Source organism: Ruditapes philippinarum, unplaced genomic scaffold (assembly GCF_026571515.1).
Source record: "Ruditapes philippinarum isolate M1 unplaced genomic scaffold, ASM2657151v2 ctg367_1_1_1_1, whole genome shotgun sequence".
NCBI classification, from domain to species: Eukaryota; Metazoa; Mollusca; class Bivalvia; order Venerida; family Veneridae; genus Ruditapes; species Ruditapes philippinarum.
In genome coordinates this window covers 249,350-272,530 of record NW_026862689.1, presented here as the reverse complement: position 1 = coordinate 272,530, position 23,181 = coordinate 249,350, and the positions used below count along the sequence as shown (strand labels likewise).

Genomic DNA, 23,181 nt, shown 5'->3' with positions numbered 1-23,181 from the left:
AACATGACGGAAACAGTATTTTCCGTCGGATACTGTTTAATTTAAGATAATCTATTGGCGGGTGGCGTTATTGTACCCGTAATATTTACCAAGGATACGCAGCGACGTCATGTTCAAAAAACGGGCTTTGATGGTCAACTTTGACGCCATGTGTACAAAAATGGCTGAAACAAACGGAATCTAATCTCAAATATGGTCAACTTTTAACATGCCGGAATGGAGGAACATTCCACAGAGATGTCTATGGAACTATGTAATGTCCACGAGACAGAGGTGTATGAAAGTTATACAAGCTCAGGATCTTAACTGTTTAATACATTCTGTGATAAGTACTGTGATAAAACAATCATTTCACATCGTCGTGTTGTAAATTTTGCGATTTATTCTCTGTTTCTCATGCTTTATTTCTGTTAATTTTTATACTTTTCATTCATTAACTACAATAAAATTTTCACAATTGAGATGTTCATTTATCTAAACTCTTAATTTCATCAATGATCATTCTTTAATAACCCAAATAAGTGTTGCGTTAGAAGTCTTTAGTGTAGACAAACAATTTGGTGTATAAAACGTTTTGGCTGACATAGACCGACTTTGGCAGAAATGTTAATCATGAAATATTGTACAGAACGCAGATTTAGGCTTCACCATAGCCTGGGTTCTAGTCTGTCGACTTTCTTATGTCCTTCTGTTCGGGAAATCGACATTGATATTATGGAAACAGAACGAGTATATAATAGGGTGTATGTTATCAACACTAGAGTGTTAACAAGCTTTTCCTATTTTTAGCTCCTGTGACCAGTAGTTTTTCATCGGAGGTCACCCATGATCGAACTCATCCGAGATATTATTAAGACAGATATCCTGACAAAGTTTCATGATGATTGAGGAATAAATGTGACTGCTAGAGTGTTAACGAACTAAATGTGGACGGACGACGGACGACGGACAATCATCGATCCTAAAAGCTCACCCTGAGCATGCTCAGGTGAGCTAAAAAGATGTACATTTGGTTGTTCCACAAAGAATAATATGCAAAATAATAGCAAAATTGTGAACATTGTACAACAAGGTAGAGAAAAATACATAACCACTAATGTACAACACTTAGTGTCAATGGCATAGGTTATGCAACACTTAGTGTCAATGGCATAGGTTATGCAACACATAGTGTCAATGGCATAGGTTATGCAACACATACTATCAATGGCATAGGTTATGCAACACTTAGTGTCAATGGCATAGGTTATGCAACACTTAGTGTCAATGGCATAGGTTATGCAACACATACTATCAATGGCATAGGTTATGCAACACATAGTGTCAATGGCAAAGATTATGCAACACATAGTGTCAATGGCATAGGTTATGCAACACATAGTGTCAATGGCATAGATTATGCAACACATAGTGTCAATGGCATAGGTTATGCAACACATACTGTCAATGGCATAGGTTATGCAACACATACTGTCAATGGCATAGGATATGCAACACATAGTGTCAATGTCATACATTATGCAACATATAGTGTCAATGACAATAGGTTATGCAACATGTAGTGTCAATGACATAGGTTATGCAACATACAGTGTCAATGACAAAGGTTATGCAACACAAAGTGTCAATGGCATAGGTTATGCAACATACAGTGTCAATGACAAAGGTTATGCAACATGTAGTGCCAATGGCATAGGTTATGCAACATATAGTACCAATGGCATACATTATGCAACACATAGTGTCAATGGCATATGTTATGCAACACAGTGACAATGGCATAACTTATGCAACATATAGTATCATTGGAATATGTTATGCAACATATAGTGTCAATGGCATAGGTTATGCAACCCATAGTGTCAATGACATAGGTTATGCAACATACATTGTCAATGACAAAGGTTATGCAACACTAAAGTGTCAATGGCATAGGTTATGCAACACATAGTGTCAATGGCATACGTTATGCAACACATAGTGTCAATTGCATAGGTTATGCAACATATAGTGCCAATGGGATAGGTTATGCAACACATAGTGCCAATGGCATAGGTTATGCGACACATGGTATCAATGGCAAAGGTTATGCAATACAAAGTGTCATTGACATAGGTTAATGGCATAGGCTATGCAAAACAAAGTGTCAATGGTGTAGGTTATGGCATTGATTCTGTTTTTTGTCATTATCTACAATTTCTTCTAAACCACATGGTGGATTTTGAATTCTCTACAAAAGTTATCGAGTATATGATTTTGTTTTTCAAAGTTTTAAATCAAAACTCAAATTTTATGTAAAAAGAGAAGTTAGAATTGCATTTGTTGGTTTGGAATTGTTCAATTTTGGTGATTTGGTAGTAACTGATGCGTTTTAATGCCAAATTTGCATATAATGCCAAATTTCCATGAGGGCATGGTGGCGCTAGCTATTTATTGGGAGGGGAAAAAACCCAACTCAGATATATTTAATATTCAAAGGAAGGCAGCAGTTATAAATTGCATGTTAGCTGATGACCTGCATTTCATTAGATGAAATAAATATTTTGAAATTTTTGTGCAGAGTAAGAAAGCATTGTGAATTATCATGTTTTCCACAGATAGACACTATAAGTGATTTAACAGGGAAACAATATTAGTATATAAGTACTTGCACCTGATATGTGTCTTATTATAGGATGCTTCTGAAGAAAGTAAAATATACATTAAATTAAAAGGCTAATGAGCAAAACATAAAGATCACCTTATATATGTGGCAAAACATTCTCAATGATTTCTTTAAAAAACAAATTTGTTTCCAAACTACTATTGCACCAACCTCATTAAAATCATTTCAGATATTCTTAACTGGTGCTTCATTACCTTTAGATTTGTAGCATACAGTAATGGAGTGCAAACAATGGTCTGATTTCAGAGCTTTTTTTCCTTTTCTATAGCAGGGGCTGTTAAAGGGCTGCTTCCCCAAAGAAAAATTCTTTAAAATCATGCAGTTTTCCCCAAAAATTGAATTTACATCAAGTTTTTTCTTTTCCCCTTTTGCAAATATATTGTGTAATTTTCCCCAAAATTAATGGCAGGGCTATTTCCCCAATCTGTGAAAAAAAATCCTGGCTTTTAAGGAGATTCCTATATCATGTGCACTGTTTAATATGGATACCCTAAAGTCTGAAGAATTACATGTACAGTTGAGTTCACACTAAAGGTTACACAAAGTGCACTAGGAGTGCACTAGATGTGCACTACTAGTGCACTTCAAAGTGCACTAGTAGTGCACTACTAGTGCACTTCATAAGTGCACTTTGTAGTGCACCAGACCTATTATATGTATCAAGCAGTTACCTTTTATTTCAATGAATAGCAATCTGACTTTTACAAAAAGATAGATAAATATAGATATCTGTATAATAGTTTTTCATAATAAATTTGAATTTGTGAATATTGGATTTTGTAAAATATGGCGTAAAATATTAGAACAATAATTTTTCAAAGTCATTAATTTTACTGATTTTGTACTTTAAAACTTAATTGTTAGAATAAGTAAATATAAACAATTATAACTTTAATTGATATTTAATATGATTCTATTTTATTAAAATCTGGTAATGAAATATGAAACATTGATATGCTAATTAAACAAAATTCAGTCAGTTTTTTTTTTGTTGTTGTTTTTTTTGGAGGGAGGGGGGGGGACAAATTATACCAATTAGTTATTTTTGATCTTAACTTATGGTTGTTTTAGTTAAAGGTAATGGTTTTAAGCATTAATAGCCTTTAATACATTAAAGAATTAATTTGTTTATAATTGGCCTAAATTTTGTCAATTTTGTCCCATTTATAATCTTTCTTACCTTCTCAAACTGAGAATTACCTAAGATTGATATAAATGATATATATTATTCTTAAAATAAATATTTATATATAATGGTGGTATGTATGAAATGTGGATTAAGTATTGATATGTACCTGTGGGACACTAGTAACTGTATACTTTAACTGACATGGATATTAACAAAAAGATTAGAAAATCTTTCAATTCCATTTTTGAGACGACACCAATCTTTTTTCTTTTTTTCATGCATTGCAACATAATTATGCTATATGATTATTTTTATAAGTTAATTATAAACTGCAAAAATATTTAAGTTTTCTTTTTTCTTTTTGTACTACTTGTAATGAAATTTATTTGCACCAACATCCAGAGAATACAGAATTCCCTACATTGCCTACTTATATTTATCATCTGCCTTTTGTTATTTACCCTGAGGGGCTCTCTTATCAGCAGGGTACTATATTAAAACACCAATACACAGCATGACTTTTGACACTTTAATCTTCTGTAACTGTTTTCTGCTCATGTGTGATATTTTAATTAAAAAAAAGAAAGATCTGCATTAAAGTGAAAAGGAAGTTGCAAAAGTTTTATAATCATGTATTTAAATATTTTCTTTAAAATATATTATTTTCTAAATGTGTTAAAACTGACAAGGCAAATATGTCAAATCTATAATATAAAAAATTAACATTTCCCAGTTCAGAAACAAAAAGATGCTGTACATTTAAATGCAGAATTGCAAGAAATGTGGACAAATATTGATATGAAGTCTTTCTAGAATAGTTAACACTCCCTATATGCATTCCCTTTATACATTAAATTTTTAATATAGAAATCTTGAATAAAGTTATCAATTTTATTTATTTCATGGAAAAATTTTAATTACTTATATCTTTAAAAATTATGCAAGCATTTCATGGTTGAAAAACATAATATCACAGTGTATGGATTGTTTTAATATATTTATATATCCATTTATTCACATTCTTGCCATTCTGCATAATAATATATAACTTAAGAGGCAATTCCTCATGTTCAAGATTGAAAGAGAATATTAATTGATTGATATTAAAACAATCCATACACTGTGATATTATGTTTTTCAACCATGAAATGCTTGCATAATTTTAGTATGCATTGAAATTCCTTGGTTTTTTCAAAATGCATGTTTGACACAAGCTTGGGATTCATCAGGTATTCCCAAGCTTGTGTCAAACATGCATTTTGAAAAAACCAAGGAATTTCAATGCATACTTATAATCTGCAAAATTGACTGTACTTTGTTATTTACCCTGAGGCCCTCTTATCAGCAGGAGTGTTGTATAATGAAAACAGTCCCTCTCAGATAATACCAATACACAGCATGACTTGAGATTTTCCTCTTCAATAAAAGTATTCCCTTTATACATTAAATTTTTAATATTGAAATCATGAATAAAGTTATCAAATTTATTTATTTTATGGATAATATTTTAATTATTTATATCTTTAAAACATATGCAAGCATTACACAGTTGAATACTAAATTATCACAGTATATTGATTGTTTTAAAATCAATGTATTAATATTCTCTTTCAATATTGAACATGAGGAATTGTCTCTAAGTTATATATTATAGAAATAATATTTTAGCTTAAATATAAACCTTTCCTTGATTTGTTTGAGCTTATGAAAAAAAGTTTATGTTGTTACAAACTAAATTAATTGGGCCAGAATTATCACATTGATTTTCCCATTTGTACACTAGAAAAATTGAAATACATGGCCATTAAAAAAAGCTTTAAAACACTTATTTAATTATCCATTACGGAGCATATTTAAATTTAACCTTATTAATTCTATAAATTTGATTTTAAGGGGTATTATTTTACACTTACAGTTAAATACTGGTTAATAAAAATATGATTACAATAAATAAAAAAAAATAAATTTTTAGCTTTAACATGATATCACCTAAAATGTTAAAACTGCTGATTTTAAAATTTACTTATTTATATTCATGAATAGGCCATATATATTCCCAAAGTTTTTTTTTCTTACAGCAGCTTAACAATGGATGCCCCCTGTCACTTGATATGCAATTATCCAATAAACCATTTAGGTGTCACCTTCCCTGGCCAGCCTGGTCATATGGTCTAGTGCACTAGAAGTGCACACGGTGTGCACTTCTAGTTCAGCTCTAGTGCACTAGAAGTGCACAAGGGTGGGAAGTTTAGTGTGAACTCAACTGTACCAACTATGCCAAAAGTACTTCAGTATTAACATGGTTCATATTTAAACTATATCAGTACATGTAGTTTACATTTACATGATTTACATTTCATTGACTAAAATAGATGAGATATCAAATATTTGATGAATATATGTCAGCAATTTATACACCTAGTTATCACCTGTTATCAATTTTTAAATGTAACATAATAATTGTCAATTGTATAAGTACATGTATACACAACAGGAAGTAAAAATAGAGTATTTGTGTGATATTAGATTAGTTGTAAGCAGATATTCTTTGTGTTGTTTACAACCAGTATTCAGTGTATAAGCTCATAATGACTGACAGTTTAGTTAATGATTTAGTGAAAAGGATAGGTGCTCTTGAAGAGAGAGGTGAGATATTATAAAATGATTAAAATACAATTTGAAAAACAAAAATAAAAAAACAACTTTTTTTCCATGTTGCATTCTATATTTGTGTTAAAAAAAATCAATCCTTAGACTAAAATGTTAAAATAAATATTAATTATGATAATTTGTTTCCATTTTTCGAAAAATTGTTTTTTTTTTAGGAAACATGAAAGACATTTTATGATATTTTATTATGATTGTCAACTGTGTGTTGCCCACACTTCAAGGTTAACCAGAATGTTTGTGTCAGTGAAATCTGTGACAAGGCTGGTCATAATGCAATCTTTGGTTTATAATAAAGCTAAGTCAATAGGTCAAATCAAAGTTTAATCTGTTTACAATTTAGCCCTTCTTGCGTGGTCAGTCGCAAAATGAATGTTTCACGTGTTAGTTTTTGTAAACTTGCAAAATCATTTTGACTTGCAAAATCATTTTGCTATAATAGTCAACATCAGAAGAACATCATGTTTCATTGCCTGTAGACTGACATTATAGAATGACCACTATATCAATTTAAAAATGTATGAGTAAATTGTCTTTGGTTAAAAACCAGATCAATTGTTTTGAGGGGGAAGATATTAGTCATAAATTTATGCTTACTCTGTTATGAAATAAAAGCTGTACATAGTTTCATTGGAGTAAGCGATAAATGGCTATTCATCACCTGGCTATCTTGGTTAAATCACAAAATATGACTATTATATAAAAGTGAAAAAATGCCCATAAGCATTGTATCTAAATTAAAACTGCTTCTTAGTTTATGGCGTTTCAATAGCAAAATGCTAAACAAAGCAGATTTATACTATAGTGTCTAGTCAAATTACACAGAGGCATAAGCAAGGCTGGCCTGGTGGCATAGGCCAGACCTTGAAATGTCAGATTATACATTTGAGAAAGCTATCCGGCAAGCTTATCGAACATCGGTTGGTTCGACATGGGTGCCAGAAATAATGTACATCTGAGGTCTTCCTCCACCAGTAAAGCTGGAAAATGGCCATATGACCTATACTGTGTTGGTGTGACATAACACTCAACAAACAAAATCTTTTTATAATGAGGAATACACTGGTTTACAAATCAATATGACTGTCTATATTTTCTTTCAATTTCCTTTTATAAAACAAAGGAAAGGCACAGGATCTGCTAATCAAAGATCTTCAAGATAAAGTTGACGAGTTACAGGGAGAAAAAGACAACAAAAATCAAAGAGATGTGACTTCTGAACAAAATGATGACAAAGAAACGGACACTTCTACAATGAAAAGAGTGAAGCACAGCCAAAATACAAGAAATAACAATCCAGATACTAATGTTACTGCTGGTAAGTTAACAATGATTTAAGGCCAGCTTAGTCTAAGTCCTCATGTTGGAAGAACAGAAAACAAACTGATATTAACAACTTATCAGACTTCATATGCCATTTTTGACACATTGAATGTAATTTTTTTAACTTTTTATCAGTAATTATCATTAAACTTTACAACACCTGCCAGTTCAGACAGCATGCCATAATATATCTGGTTTAAGTGTAAACACTTTAGGTGGTAAAGGAAGTGTTAAATAATATTTTTCCAGCACCAATACAAACATTCTGTGTGATATGAGAGAATGTATTTACTGAATCAGAAAAATACAAAACAGTTCATCTGTTGCCTGTCATCAGTTTTCAGAACTGATTTATGATGAAATGTTGAAATTTTTGTAATTTTGATGATTTTATCAAACACACTTTATTTTTCAGATTATCCTGCAGAATGCTTAGAAGCTGTAAGAGGATGCGGTGGTGGCTGTAGTTCTGCAACCAGTGGCCCTGGTAGAGTAGCATTTCATGCTACAATAGACATAAATACAGGGTATCCGTATGCAGTATCTCATCTAACAGTTGGCCAAGTGATTGTTTTTGATCAAGAAAAGGTTAATATTGGAAGAGGATATCATAAATCCACTGGACTTTTTATTGCACCTTTGCCAGGTGTATACATGTTTTCAGCTTCTGTGATGACAAAGGGAGAGATACATCTGAATATTGTTAAAAATGAGGAACCAATAGCCAGTTTATATGCTGCTAAACAACAGCAAGGGTCTGTTACTATGGTGACCGAGCTACAAGCTGGGGATGAAATATATGTTAGAGTACAAAGACCAGATGATACATATATCTGGGGTGACCGTCTTACAAGTTTTTCTGGATGTTTGATAGCCTAACACTCTCTGATGTGTTAAAATCCAATATTAATAAGCTTAAAGTAGTGTCAGGACAGTTCCAATTGAATAAATTATGGTAATTTTTTAAAACACAGTGACTGGTAGATATACTAAATAAATTTCATCTTTAAAAAAGATAAAGACTGGATACAATGAAATAAGGACATTTACGGTTTCATTAACTTTGAATTTGTCAGATCAATCTAAAAGGTCTAACCTGGTTTATACAAGTCATGCATGTTTTATATAATAATGATAAATAATTATTTATCTTAATGTTACACGCTTAATTTATTCATATTACTCATAGATTTTGATTTTTTTTTAACCTTTGCTACTTATTTGGAGGCTTTTTATTTATATTAAATTATTATTACAATGTACATGTAATTTATAAGAGATGAACAATTCTTAAAACAAGTAATTTTTTTTTAATGACATTGTTATGATCATATAGTGACTGTAAATTCATTTAATACTGATAAAAAGAAGTCTCTTTAACTATTTAAGTTAATATTGCTCCTGTTTGTAAAATAATTCAGGTGGTTAGTAATTAAGAATTACCACTCAAACCTAATTCAGCAACCTTATAAAGCTGGTGTAATACTCCGCTTTAATATATAGTGAACATGTAGTGAACTATCATACTATGCATATCATGCATACAGTATAATTCAAATACTTATAAGTCTCCTGCTATTATAGGAAGTAAGTGCTGAAAGGTTAATAAAAGTATAAAACTACCATCTATTGTTATTATTATTTAAAAGATAGTCAAGTCAGATAAGTTTCCTGTCGTGATAGAATAAAGCATGTGTGACAGAACTTGAATCTTCAGGTTTTAGAGACACTTTAAACAACTGAGACTAAAACACCAATAAACAACAAAGTGTATCCTATATTGTGCATTGTATTAAAGAAATAACATTTCATTCTGAGACCTGATACTGATTTTGTAACTGTTTATATTAGTATGATCCTAGATGAGATATCAAATTCATACATCAATGTACATGCATTTTAAGTTTTATCATTTTTTATCAATTTTTTATCAATTTTTAAGTACCATGTGTAATACATGATGATGTACATATATATTTATGTATGCTATTTAACAGTGTGAACAAAGATGATCATTATCAGTAACAATATGCAACTGTTAATAAAACAAGAGTTTGTGTCATCAACAGAACAATACAAAACATGTTTTCCAAGCAGATTTTCTGGGCTTTTGTCTTGTTACAACCATTAATCATTAGTGCAGTAGATGTGAATGACAATTTACTCAATGATTTAGTTGAAAGGATAGGTGTTCTTGAAGAGCGAGGTGAGATATTTTTTACTTTGAAATATTCATATTACAAATGTATATTTAAATTAACAGGACTTAAACTCACCTGAATTCATTATGACAATTAAGGATGCAAGCTGTGTGTTGTTTGCACAGAGGAAGTTTTATTTGACTTAAAAGATATCATATTTTCACCAGTAGATTACAGTTCCATTCTTAAAGCTGCCTGATTCCATCAAGTTTGATGAGAGTTGTTGCCCCTTAAAGGACTGATGTTGACACCAAAATAGTTATATTGAAATACCTGTTAAAGTCTTTTTCTCCCAGTGCCAAAATTTGCACAGAAATGCTAGCTCAGACCTTACTTAAAACTCTTGCAACAAAGCCATTGAAAATGAATGTTCATAACAAATTACAACTATTTAATCCAGGTTATTTATCAACTTGTTTATTGTTGTTATTTTATAATTCCCTGTTATAAAACAAAGGAAAGGCACAAGAATTGCTAATCAAAGATCTTCAAGATCAAGTTACTGAGTTACAGAGAGAAAAGACCAGAATGTTGAAAAATGACTACCAGCATGAAAGAAATATGAAATTTTACAATGATCATGTGACACCTCAACAAAATGGCAACAAGGAAGCTACTAGTTCCATCTTGAAGATAGTGAAGCGCAGCCTAAACAATACCTTACCAGAAACAAATTTAACTGCTGGTAAGTTCATAATATTTAGCCTGTCATTTAAAACTGTTTGAAGTGGAATAACACATTTCTTTAATAATAAATTCCTAAATATTTATATTTAAAGATCCTGTATGTTTTGTGATTGATATTGTTACTGTGTGTATACCACACTTGCAAAAGATTATAATGTATATACATGTAATTATGCAAATAAAACAATTTTCAAACATCGAAGAATATGTAAAATGTGTACTGCAAATATTTGTGCACATTATAATTATGTTATCAATAAATTGCATGCATTCATTTCTTATTGGAAAATTTGACTTAGAATTTATAGAAAATAACTTTCTAATTACCTCCCTTTATTTACATGAAATGTTAAATTGGGTAATATCATTATAAATAATGCTTATTAAACTTACAATATTGACAAATCTTAATTTGAGGATCATATTTTTGAAATAAAACCATGAAAAAATTGTGTTACAGGATCTTTAAGTTTGTTTAATTAATCAATTATGAGCTGGTCCTTAAAATCTAACCCAAAAATAAATAACAAAGTTATGGTCATGCAATTGTAGGAATATTCACTATTTCGACCTTTTTAAGTGTCAAGATGAAATGAAATTAAAGATCAAATTAAAATCAATCGTCTTTAGAATGTCTTGTCATAAGGATTGTTGTGCTCAAGTATGAAGATAATCCATTTATTACTTGTAACAATAAAGCCAGTTAGGGCAAAAATCAAGCAAAATTCACTTTTACTGACCTATAATGTCAAGGTCATTGATGAGAGGTCATAATCAGTTTAATTTACTTGAAGACCTTGACCAAAGGATTGTTCTGTCCAAGTATGAAGACAATCCATTTATAAACAAGCAATTATCTATGCATTGCAAACCATACAAAAGCTCCCTACCAGTTAGAACCTTAAAAGGAGTATGTCAGACACATCCCTAATAAATGGGTTCAAATATACATGTACATTGTATTGCTGCTTTACAATATTCTAAGTCTATTTGTTGTATTTTACAAAATTCTAAGTTTATTTTTTGTCATAGCAATCAGATCTCTCGATAAAGGAAGAAAATCAAGAGCACAGACTCGTCTGTATAGAGTAACCACTATCATTAACCAATTTCAAAAATATAAAAGGGGCATAACTTCTTAAAGTATTCATTTCAAGATAATGTCTATTGTCTTACCACTGTGCCTTGTCATGATATTAAGTAATAAAGTTTCAAGTTAATAGCTTAGATAGTTTTGAAATCACATTATTAATAATAAGCAATCTTGACAAAAAAAGTTAAGTCAAAAAGGGGCATTTTGTAACTCAAGAAATATAGCTTTAAGAATAATGCCCCTTACCTTTCAACTGTGCCTTGCCATGACATAAAAGTATTCCAAGATTCATGTTTAACTTTCATACTTTTGAAAATCATTCTACTTAATAGGTAATTTTGACAATAATTCTGAGTTAAGGGGCATAACTCAACATATATTGCTTTCAAAATAATGACCCTTGTTGAATAACTGCCAATTGCCATGATCCTGGGACAGAAAGTTACATTATAAGTCCAAGCATGATCATAAAAAGTTTCATAAGTTAAATTTCATAAAAATGTTTTTAGTACTGTATGAATTATCACAATATATTGGAAGATCTATTATAGCCATATTTTAGGTCTTGTTGTTATCATAGCAACCAGATTTTTCAACATAGGGAGAAAAAAAGACATGCATAATTTCCATTCTGCCATCTACCCATATTTCAAGTTTCATAAAAATATTTCAATACTGTTTGATGTATCACAAGATCCAGTTTTTGCAGACGGACAACCCGACTGATTGATGAACATTCTACTGAGAGTTATTTATGTGGGTCCTTCATTGTACACTCTATTCTTTTTAGTCACATAAAAGTTTACAGAATGTATGACATCCAAAGAAAAGTACTGCAACCTTTAGCTATTGTTCTATCCAAATATTAGTTCTGACAGACAGACAGACAGACAATACAGACAGGCAAACCTATAGTGCTCTCCTGTTAAACTTATAGGGGTCTAATTAAGTTGAATTCTTGAGGTTACAATAAAGACATTTATAAAGTAAAAATTGAAGTAGTAAAATGAGAAAACAACCAAGGAGATCTTAATATTATTACTTCAATAAACTAAAGTTTAGTATAATTTGAAAAGTTCCAATATATATTTTCTTCAGCTACATAAATGTTATTTTCAGAGTACCAAGATGCATTATTACTTTCATTTGGTGGTGGTGGTGGTAGTGGTAGCAGTAATTACGGTACCAATAGTGATGGCCTTGGTAGAGTAGCATTCCATGCTACAATAGACAAAAATACAGGGTATCCATATGCAGTATCTCATCTTACAGTTGGTCAAGTGATTGTTTTTGATCAAGAAAAGGTTAACATTGGAAGTGGATATCATAGATCTACTGGACTTTTTATTGCACCATTGCCAGGTGTGTACATGTTTTCAGCTTCTGTGATGACAAAGGGAGAGATACAACTAAATATTGTTAAAAATGGCGTACCAACAGCTGGGATGTTTGCATCCGATAGACAACAAGGATCTGTTACTATGGTAACAGAGCTTCAAGTTGGGGATGAAATACTAGTAAGAGTGCAAAGTCCAAATGATGCATATATCTGGGGAGATCGTCTTACAAGTTTTTGTGGTTTTTTGATAGCATAATGTTGAAAGCAGTCCTAGTTTGAGAATACAAGTTGCTTTAACTACATGTGCATGTAACGATTACTCGTACATATTCTGGATTTACTATTACTGCATCAACTGTTTGCATTTTCTATTTCAAATCCTTACTACTAGTAAAGAAACAAAACAGCTCATTCTTTATTTGCTTATTTCGTGCACTAAAACAACTGATTACCCAATCATTTATCTTTTTTTTTAAAAATCTGTGTAACGTTTTCATAAAGAATAAAATTCAAGAAAATACGTCTTAATCATAAATTCCCATATTAATGAGATAGGGTTCAGAAAATTTCATTTAAAGAGTTTAAATAAAATGCACTAAGTAATTTGTAAAATATCCTTTTATTGAATAATAATATTTTCAATGGAATTGCTAAATGCAAATGCATCAATACGATTTAATTATGAGAAGTTTTAAAACACTTAAACAGGTACTGTAGTTGAATAGTTATCTATAATGTGGTGTTTGGATGTCTTGTTCTCCATTCCCTTTTTCTTTACTTGAATTTAACATAATTGATTAGATATAATAATAAAATTCAAAGTTGATTGCTGAATCATAAAAACTTTCAAAGTAACAGAATAATTACAATTTTCACATAAATCTCTAATGTCTTGGTCATTTTCACGTAAATCTCTGATGTCTTGCTGGTATTTAATGTCACTTTCACATAAATCTCTGATGTCTTGCTGGTATTTAATGTCACTTTAATGTCATTTTCACTGAAATCTCTCATGTCTTCCTGGTAGTTTTTTCTTCTCTTTCTGGGCATTCTTTTTCATTTTCTTACTCATATACTGGTCCACTTTCCCTGATTTCTGTAACTCCTTAAACTTCTCTGCTAACTCAAGTTTCTTCTTATCAGCTGGAAGGCAAATAATATTTGTAAAAATAAATTAAAATATACTTTATAATTATATGCTACAACACAGAACCCTTTCACTGAAATAATATTTTAATGATTAATATACATTAACTTGCATTTTCTTTGCATGTATTTATGTTCTTTAATGTACCAAATATAGTTTGTTGTATAAAATTGCACAGAGCTTATCGCCTTCAATATAATACAATATTACACATGTAGCTTGTTCAATAATTAAATAAAATACCCAGGTAGAGAAAATCGGATAAGATAAATAAAATGTAAACTTATAAAATATGTTCAGCAGAAATGCATTAGACTAAAAACAAACTCACATGAATGATTTAAACAACTGAGACAAAAATCCTCTTTGCTGGAGTTTATTTGTTATTATTTTTTAATGCAAATTACAACACATTTTTGGTCATATCTAAGCAGTGGGTCCATCAGGGAATGTAAAAACAGGCTGTTTAAAAGTCAAACATGTAAATAGGTATAAAGTCATATAAAACAGAAATCTTGATTAATATCTGTAAGTGAACAAGAATAGAATTAAAGCTTACATTTCTTAAGGAAGTATGGCGTCTTCCCTTCTTTCACAAGCTGTTTCTCTTTCTGCTTCCATTGCTGCTCCAATTCTATTCTATGTCTCTTTTTCTGTTCTAATTGCTCTTGTTGATTCTAACATTAATAAATAATACCGTAAGAAACTACATACATTTATCACACGCTTTTCAGTAGATAGTAAAATTATATTTTGATAATTTCACAGTGAAATTATAAAACAATAATTTTCATAGTAGCCAGACAATAATTGAATGTGGATAAAAAGAATATCGTAAATACACTATGTTGTAAGTAAAAAATGCATATATCCTGTTAAAAATGTAATAAAATGGGTCAAAGACAGAAAAGGCCGGGTTGCATTTGTACACCAAATATCATGAGGCTGTGATGTTACGAAAAAAAAATTCCATTGACCCATTAATGTCGAAAATTTAATTCAGTAGGGTATACAGGAAGTGGATGAGCTACACACCTAAAATCGAATCCCACAGTATGGGACCATGTGTCAATGCTGTATGCCAAATATCAAGAGGCTGTGATTAGTAGTTTCTGAGAAAAATGTTACGAAAATTTCCTACCATTGACCATTAATGTCGAAAAATCTAACTAATTTAACTAAGTGGATAAACAGGAAGTGGATGAGCGACAGACCTGAAATCAAATCCCACGGTATGGGACCATGTGTCAATGCTGTATGCTAAATATCAAGAGGCTGTGATAAGTAGTTGCTGAGAAAACTGTTACGAAAATTTCCTACCATTGACCATTAATGTCGAAAAATCTAACTAATTCAACTAAGTGGATTAACAGGAAGTGGATGAGCGACAGACCTGAAATCCAATCCCACGGTATGGGACCATGTGTCAATGCTGTATGCCAAATATCAAGAGGCTGTGATAAGTAGTTGCTGAGAAAACTGTTACGAAAATTTCCTACCATTGACCATTAATGTCGAAAAATCTAACTAATTTAACTAAGTGGATAAACAGGAAGTGGATGAGCGACAGACCTGAAATCAAATCCCACGGTATGGGACCATGTGTCAATGCTGTATGCTAAATATCAAGAGGCTGTGATAAGTAGTTGCTGAGAAAACTGTTACGAAAATTTCCTACCATTGACCATTAATGTCGAAAAATGGGTCAAAGACAGAAAAGGCCGGGTTGCATTTGTACACCAAATATCATGAGGCTGTGATGTTACGAAAAAAAATTTCCATTGACCCATTAATGTCGAAAATTTAATTCAGTAGGGTATACAGGAAGTGGATGAGCTACACACCTAAAATCGAATCCCACAGTATGGGACCATGTGTCAATGCTGTATGCCAAATATCAAGAGGCTGTGATTAGTAGTTTCTGAGAAAAATGTTACGAAAATTTCCTACCAGTGACCATAAATGTGAACAGGAAGTGGATGAGCTGCAGACTTGAAATCGAATCCCACAGTATGGGACCATGTGTCAATGCTGTATGCCAAATATCAAGAGGCTGTGATAAGTAGTTGCTGAGAAAACTGTTACGAAAATTTCCTACCATTGACCATTAATGTCGAAAAATCTAACTAATTTAACTAAGTGGATAAACAGGAAGTGGATGAGCGACAGACCTGAAATCAAATCCCACAGTATGGGACCATGTGTCAATGCTGTATGCCAAATATCAAGAGGCTGCGATAAGTAGTTGCTGAGAAAACTGTTACGAAAATTTCCTACCATTGACCATTAATGTCGAAAAATCTAACTAATTTAACTAAGTGGATAAACAGGAAGTGGATGAGCGACAGACCTGAAATCAAATCCCACGGTATGGGACCATGTGTCAATGCTGTATGCCAAATATCAAGAGGCTGTGATAAGTAGTTGCTGAGAAAACTGTTACGAAAATTTCCTACCATTGACCATTTATGTTGAAAAATCTAACTAATTCAACTAAGTGGATTAACAGGAAGTGGATGAGCGACAGACCTGAAATGGAATCCCACGGTATGGGACCATGTGTCAATGCTGTATACCAAATATCAAGAGGCTGTGATAAGTAGTTGCTGAGAAAACTGTTACGAAAATTTCCTGCTATTGACCATTAATGTTGAAAATTTAACTAGGTCAGCAAACAGGAAGTGGATGAGCGACAGACCTGAAATCAAATCCCACAGTATGGGACCATGTGTTGATGCTGTATACCAAATATCAAAAGGCTGTGATATGTAGTTGCTGAGAAAACTGTTACGAAAATTTCCTACTATTGACCATTAATGCTGAAAATTTAAGTAGGTCAGCAAACAGGAAGTAGATGAGCGACAGACCTGAAATCGAATCCCACAGTATGGGACCATGTGTTGATGCTGTATACCAAATATCAAAAGGCTGTGATAAGTAGTTGCTGAGAAAACTGTTACGAAAGTTTTTTCCCCGCCCGCCCGCCGCCCGGACGCCCGCCCGCCCGCCGCCCAACATTCACCATACTATAACCCGGATTTGCACCAGTGCAACCCGGCCAAAAATCTAACTAATTTAACTAAGTGGATTAACAGGAAGTGGATGAGCGACAGACCTGAAATCCAATCCCACGGTATGGGACCATGTGTTAATGCTGTATGCCAAATATCAAGAGGCTGTGATAAGTAGTTGCTGAGAAAACTGTTACGAAAATTTCCTGCTATTGACCATTTATGCTGAAAATTTAACTAGGTCAGCAAACAGGAAGTGGATGAGCGACAGACCTGAAATCGAATCCCACAGTATGGGACCATGTGTTGATGCTGTATACCAAATATCAAAAGGCTGTGATACGTAGTTGCTGAGAAAACTGTTACGAAAATTTCCTACTATTGACCATTAATGCTGAAAATTTAAGTAGGTCAGCAAACAAGAAGTAGATGAGCGACAGACCTGAAATCGAATCCCACAGTATGGGACCATGAATTGTTGCTGTATACCAAATATCAAAAGGCTGTGATAAGTAGTTGCTGAGAAAACTGTTACGAAAGTTTTTTCCCCGCCCGCCCGCCGCCCAACATTCACCATACTATAACCCGGGTTTGCACCAGTGCAACCCGGCCAAAAATTCATGAAATTTTACAGAATAAAGTTTTAACAATAACAATGTGATGATGACATGTTTTGATGACGTATTTAAACCTGGATTAAGTCATTACACAGATTCAGCAGGCCAAGTGTTATAGCAGAAAATACCTAGTGATGTTTCAAACAAACAAGCCCTCTCAGATTCATAATACATGAAGTAAACTTCTCCTAATGCAGATATATAATAAATTATTGATAATTAAAGTCTTGCGATCTTGTTAAAGACATATTTAAGTCTTAATAAATATATTCATTTATTTATTTATTTATCTTCTCACTTATTTATTTATTTTAACATACATGTATCTACTAACCATTCTATTAAGCAGTTTTGAAAGTTCTTTCTTCTTTTCTTCATCTTTTGTCTGTTTCATTTTTTTCTGTACAAGCTGAAATGTAAATGAAAGGTGAACATAAGTGTACTAAGATACATGTTCTTCCAAATTAGTCAACATCTCTATTTACTATTTAATCACAGACAAAAGGTATGTTTCAAGTCATAACAACATATGGCCATATGGTGACTTTAAAGCTTTCCTTGCAGTTTTTGTTGTGTTTTATGCTGCATTAACACAGTATAGGTCATATGGCGAGTTCAAGCTTTACTGGAAGAGGAGGACATCAGTTGCCCCACCATGCATTATTTCAGGCACAAACCGACACTAATTAGAACCACTGACATTCTATAAGCTAGCTAGATAGCTTCCTCACATGCAAGATTTCAAAGTCCCTGGTGGGATTCAAACTAACAACAGTGTTGGGCAAACAGTTTGAAGACAACAATCTTAACCTCTTAAATATAATACCAGGCTCAAGGAGGAACCTGAGTAAGACCATCAAACTGCCATAAGCTAGCTGAATTCCTTACATGAAAGGAAGTGCTTGCAATTTTCCTAGAAAACAAAGCTTCAAGAGGAACTCAAACTTGCTTGTTACAGGTCAATGGAATCAACAAGATCATTTGCTGTTTTGATTTTTTTTTCAGTTGGGTTTTACGATGCACTAACATAGTATAAGTCATATGAGGACTTTCCAGCTATACTAATGGAGGAAGACCTCAAGTGCCCTTCCATGCATTATTTCTGTCACGAAAGTTCACCCAAGTAGATTGGATAAAACTGGAAAAGCCCAATTAAAGAAAATTTAGAATATACATGTATTATCATCCATGTAGTTATTTTTAAGTCACTGTACTAAAAATGTGACATTTTATTCATACCAATTTCTCTTTTTGTTTTACGTCATCGAGAAAAGCATAATTTTTCATGAAATGCTTGTCCTGGAATTCTCCTGATAAATCGTCAAATCTTGGATCCCTTCGTACCTGAAAAGCAAGTCAAAACAATAAAATGAAAATTTTAAAGTGATAAAACTTCAATGTTGATGACTGTAAGCAATGCTTTATTACTTGGTGTATTCTAAAGAAATCCCTCAATATTTGAAAACAAAGAATCAGTTCAAATCATGGGAAATAACACAAAACTGCATCTACACACTAAAGAATTTGGGGGTTCAGTAAACTTCAACAAACCACAATAATACAAGTACTTGTTAAGACATGGCCACTCTGAAAGGGTTGGAAAAATATAGTCTTAAGACATATAAAGGGATAAAAAAAATGTAAATTTGTATTGCTATGATTATCTTAGGTTAATCATTTGTGTTGTGTTTCTGTTGTTAATCAAGAAAAATACAGTTAATGTCTATAAGGGACACATGTGATTCTTAGTTAAATTGTTAATTGCCAGTAGCCCATAACAGATAGATGTTAAACCAAGATGAGTGCAGAGGTCCTATAATACCTATTAACATCATCGATATGTAAAAATATACCTTTTCTTTGGGAACCATTGCATTTCTTATGACTGGAATCCGTTTCTTTGCTGATATTTCCATTGGTCTGAAAAAATAAATAAAAATCATATGCCATAACCACAGAAAAAAAAATTAAAGCCCTCTTACAAAACATCTGACTGTGCCATAAATTTCCATTGTTGATTATATTTGTAAATGTTTATCAATTAAAACCATGAATATTAAAGCTATGTCAATATTTCTATCGACATTCATCTTGTTTTCATAATTACCTGTTTTTGTTTTCTCTTTTAAAAACTTTTTGTTTCTTTTCCTCAAATTTATCCCCATGCATAATTTTGTTGAACCTGTAAAAAAAAAAACATTCTTTTATCAATAAAAATCCAGTATTCTTTTTCCCTTCAGGTACTTTATTAACTACACATATGACATACTTAAATGCAGAAAAAAAAATAAAGTTCATCAAGAAGTAAAGAAAAAGGGAAATAACTCAAACTTAAACCATGAAAGTCCATTGAAAATAAGTTCTCTTTCTTTTCTTAACTATGATCCAAAGCTTTATTTGTATTTTATCATGAAACAATTGTCTAAAACTTAAAGTGCATTGGTCTACAATCTGCCATTCTGCAAGTATTTCAAATATCGATTAAAACTATAAAAATGTATCATTTGGATATTCTTATAAAATATTACTTGAAACAATAATGTACTATGCGATTTACTACTTACATTTTTTTTTATAAATAATAATATTTAAAAGGAGTTATTATGTAACAGACTTTAATATTCCTTTTGTTTAAAATATAAGGAGATAACAGTCTCAGAAGCGTTTATTCAAACTTACGTTTTAAGTCCAAGTTTATCTTTTATTTTCATTAAATCCTCTAATGGAATATCTGCTAACTCTGAAACAAATGAATAAAAACCTCACCAGTAAAATCTTTTATGAATAAGAAAATAAAGGAGGAATTCATAAAAGTTTAATTGTTGATATTTTTAAATGCACAACTGATTTCAACAAATATCATCATCACATGCTGGTCAATGATTTTTATTAACTGGGAAACAAATTGTGCATATCAAATCATAAAATACATCATAAAATGAATTAAGATTTTTTGCAGCCCAAAAGAACAGTCAATCTTCTATAAACAAATGTGAAAACATATTCTTTTATTTTCCTGAATAAAGAACTAATACCTAGTAAAGGGCAATACATTTAATACATGAATTATAGATCATTTAATATTCCAAATAAAAATCCATTATCATAGAACAAAAACTATCCCTTTTGTTTATAGTTTTCTTTTTTCCCTTGAAAAAGTAAAGATTGTAATAAAGTATGATAATGAGTGACCATATATAAATTTACATTGTAATATGATTTGTTCAAATTAACTTTGAAAAGTTATAAAATCTGAAGATACAAATATAAGTATAACCAAATCTAGCCTTTTTAATTTAGTATTATTTTATAACATTTATACAGTATTTTTTTTTTCATAATAACATAATATACTTTACCTTTCTTTACTGCTGCCTGAAATAAAGAATGAAAAAAATTGATTTAAAAAGTTATAAAATCATCAGACATTTTCTGTTCTTAGTTAAAGGCCATCCTTAAAAAAATGTTTGTTTGCAGTAACCCGACCCAGAATTTTCAAGGTGGGTAGGTAGGTCGATTTTTTTAAATTTTTTCTTTATTGAACTGTACTCCCAAATAAACATGGAATTTCAAAATGCTGGACAATATATGCTTTGATAATCTGGTAACAATTTATAAATTGATAACTGAAATCTAATTTAGTAAGACCTACATTTCATTTCTTCTATTAACCTTTAAAAGAACGAAAACAAAGCACAAGGCATAATTTTCTGATTCAAAAAAAAAAAATTTTTTATCCAGACCATGAAAAAAATTTTTGAGTAGGGGCAAATTTTGTGAGTCTGTCGCGTTACTGCAAACAAACATTTTTTTAAGGATGGCCTTATGCAAAATTTATACAGCCTAAATAATATTAATAAATCTCTATTAATAGGGAGGGAGACAATTAACGTCAACTCCTTTTTATTATTTAATTCTAATATTGCAATATGTATCATGTTGCAATTTATTTTTTAATCTTGAAAATTCTAGAAGGAAAAAGAAGAACAACAAATATTTATCAAACTTACAAATTCATCTTCACTTTCATCATTTTCAGACACTTTATTGCCTTCATAATTTTTGTTAGCATCATCACTTCCATCATCACTTGAATCACTGCTATCACTTTCTGATGATGATTCTTTTATGTTATCTTTGACAGCTTGTTTAACCTCTTTGTCTAAAGGTTGTTTATTGCCAATTTGAACCACTTTTGAATCAGAATTATTTTCTCTTTTCATTATTTTATTACTTTCATCATTAGACTCATCACTACACTCATCACTATTCATACCAGTGCCTTTTACAGTTAAACTTTTTCCTGCAGTCTGTAATTTTTCATTAACATGTTTTACTTCATTAATATTATACTCTGCATCATCATCATTTACACTGGAATCATCACTAGAAGAATCATCAGAACTTTCAACTTCATTTTGCTTTGTTTTACCTGTTTCCAGCATGACTAATGTACCTTTTAATTTTGAAGTAGATTTGTCTCTTGTATTTATTTTAGTGTACTCTTCCTGATCGTCACTAGAACCTTCTTCATCTGTACTAGAGTCACCACTTCCTTCATCTTCAGATGAATCAAGCATATTTTTATCTTTTTCATTACCAGGCAAGTCTCCAATTTCTTTTAAATTTTTGTTAGCTTTAGACAATTTTATTTTTGCAGATGCTGTAATTTTATTGTCATCATTTCTTTTGTCAGTACAACCAATACCCTCCCTATTGTCATTGTCATCATCATCATCACTTTCTTCTTCTTCGCTGTCATCTAATATTTTATGAACAGTATCATCATCACTACTGTCACCTGAATCAAGCTCTTCATTTTCTTCACTACCAGATTCATTTCTGTTCTTTCTTAACTTTTTGAAAAGTTCATCTGCAACATCAGAGTCATTTTCCTCACTACTTGATGTCTCATCCCTACCAATATCTACCGTACACATTGGAATAATTTCTTGTTTTTTCGGGGAACAAACTTGGTCTGCATGATTTGATGCATTCTTCCTTTTACCTAATCGCTGCATCTTTAAATTGTCCAGTATTAAAATTTTTAATAGTCTAAAATATACTAATGTACCATGTGGAGTTATAACTTATATTGATATTTAAACAATTTATCGAAACAAATGTTAATGAATTTCAATAAAGGTAACAGATTATCAACATTCAAACACACTCAAAAACACTGAAATTATGTTTTTTCATGAAATCATATGAAAAGGTCTCTTAAAATTAGCCTAGTACCAAAATAATCACAAAATAAAATAGAACGTGTTCCTCGCGAAATTATATGGCATCAATTTAC

The 23,181-nt window shown here is 31.4% G+C and overlaps 3 protein-coding genes across 3 annotated transcripts; 2 read left to right on the top strand and 1 right to left on the bottom strand.

The window, feature by feature from the left end:
• The first annotated feature begins 6,285 nt into the window (after positions 1-6,285).
• On the top strand, positions 6,286-9,677 carry LOC132719917 (cerebellin-3-like). Its single transcript, XM_060703875.1, has 3 exons — positions 6,286-6,440; positions 7,585-7,779; positions 8,200-9,677. Exons 1-3 carry the CDS (start codon positions 6,383-6,385, stop codon positions 8,661-8,663), a joined length of 717 nt encoding a protein of 238 aa, XP_060559858.1. The 5' UTR covers positions 6,286-6,382; the 3' UTR covers positions 8,664-9,677.
• Positions 9,678-9,796: 119 nt separating this feature from the next.
• On the top strand, positions 9,797-13,515 carry LOC132719916 (cerebellin-3-like). Its single transcript, XM_060703874.1, has 3 exons — positions 9,797-9,990; positions 10,443-10,670; positions 12,885-13,515. The coding sequence occupies exons 1-3, from the start codon at positions 9,867-9,869 to the stop codon at positions 13,358-13,360; spliced, it is 828 nt and encodes a 275-aa protein (XP_060559857.1). The 5' UTR covers positions 9,797-9,866; the 3' UTR covers positions 13,361-13,515.
• LOC132719915 (uncharacterized) lies at positions 13,507-23,175 on the bottom strand. Its single transcript, XM_060703873.1, has 9 exons — positions 21,890-23,175; positions 21,239-21,254; positions 20,559-20,619; positions 19,987-20,061; positions 19,733-19,799; positions 19,119-19,223; positions 18,214-18,288; positions 14,811-14,928; positions 13,507-14,247 (listed from the first exon to the last, which is right to left on the bottom strand). The coding sequence occupies exons 1-9, from the start codon at positions 22,898-22,900 to the stop codon at positions 14,102-14,104; spliced, it is 1,674 nt and encodes a 557-aa protein (XP_060559856.1). The 5' UTR covers positions 22,901-23,175; the 3' UTR covers positions 13,507-14,101.
• Positions 23,176-23,181: the final 6 nt, after the last annotated feature.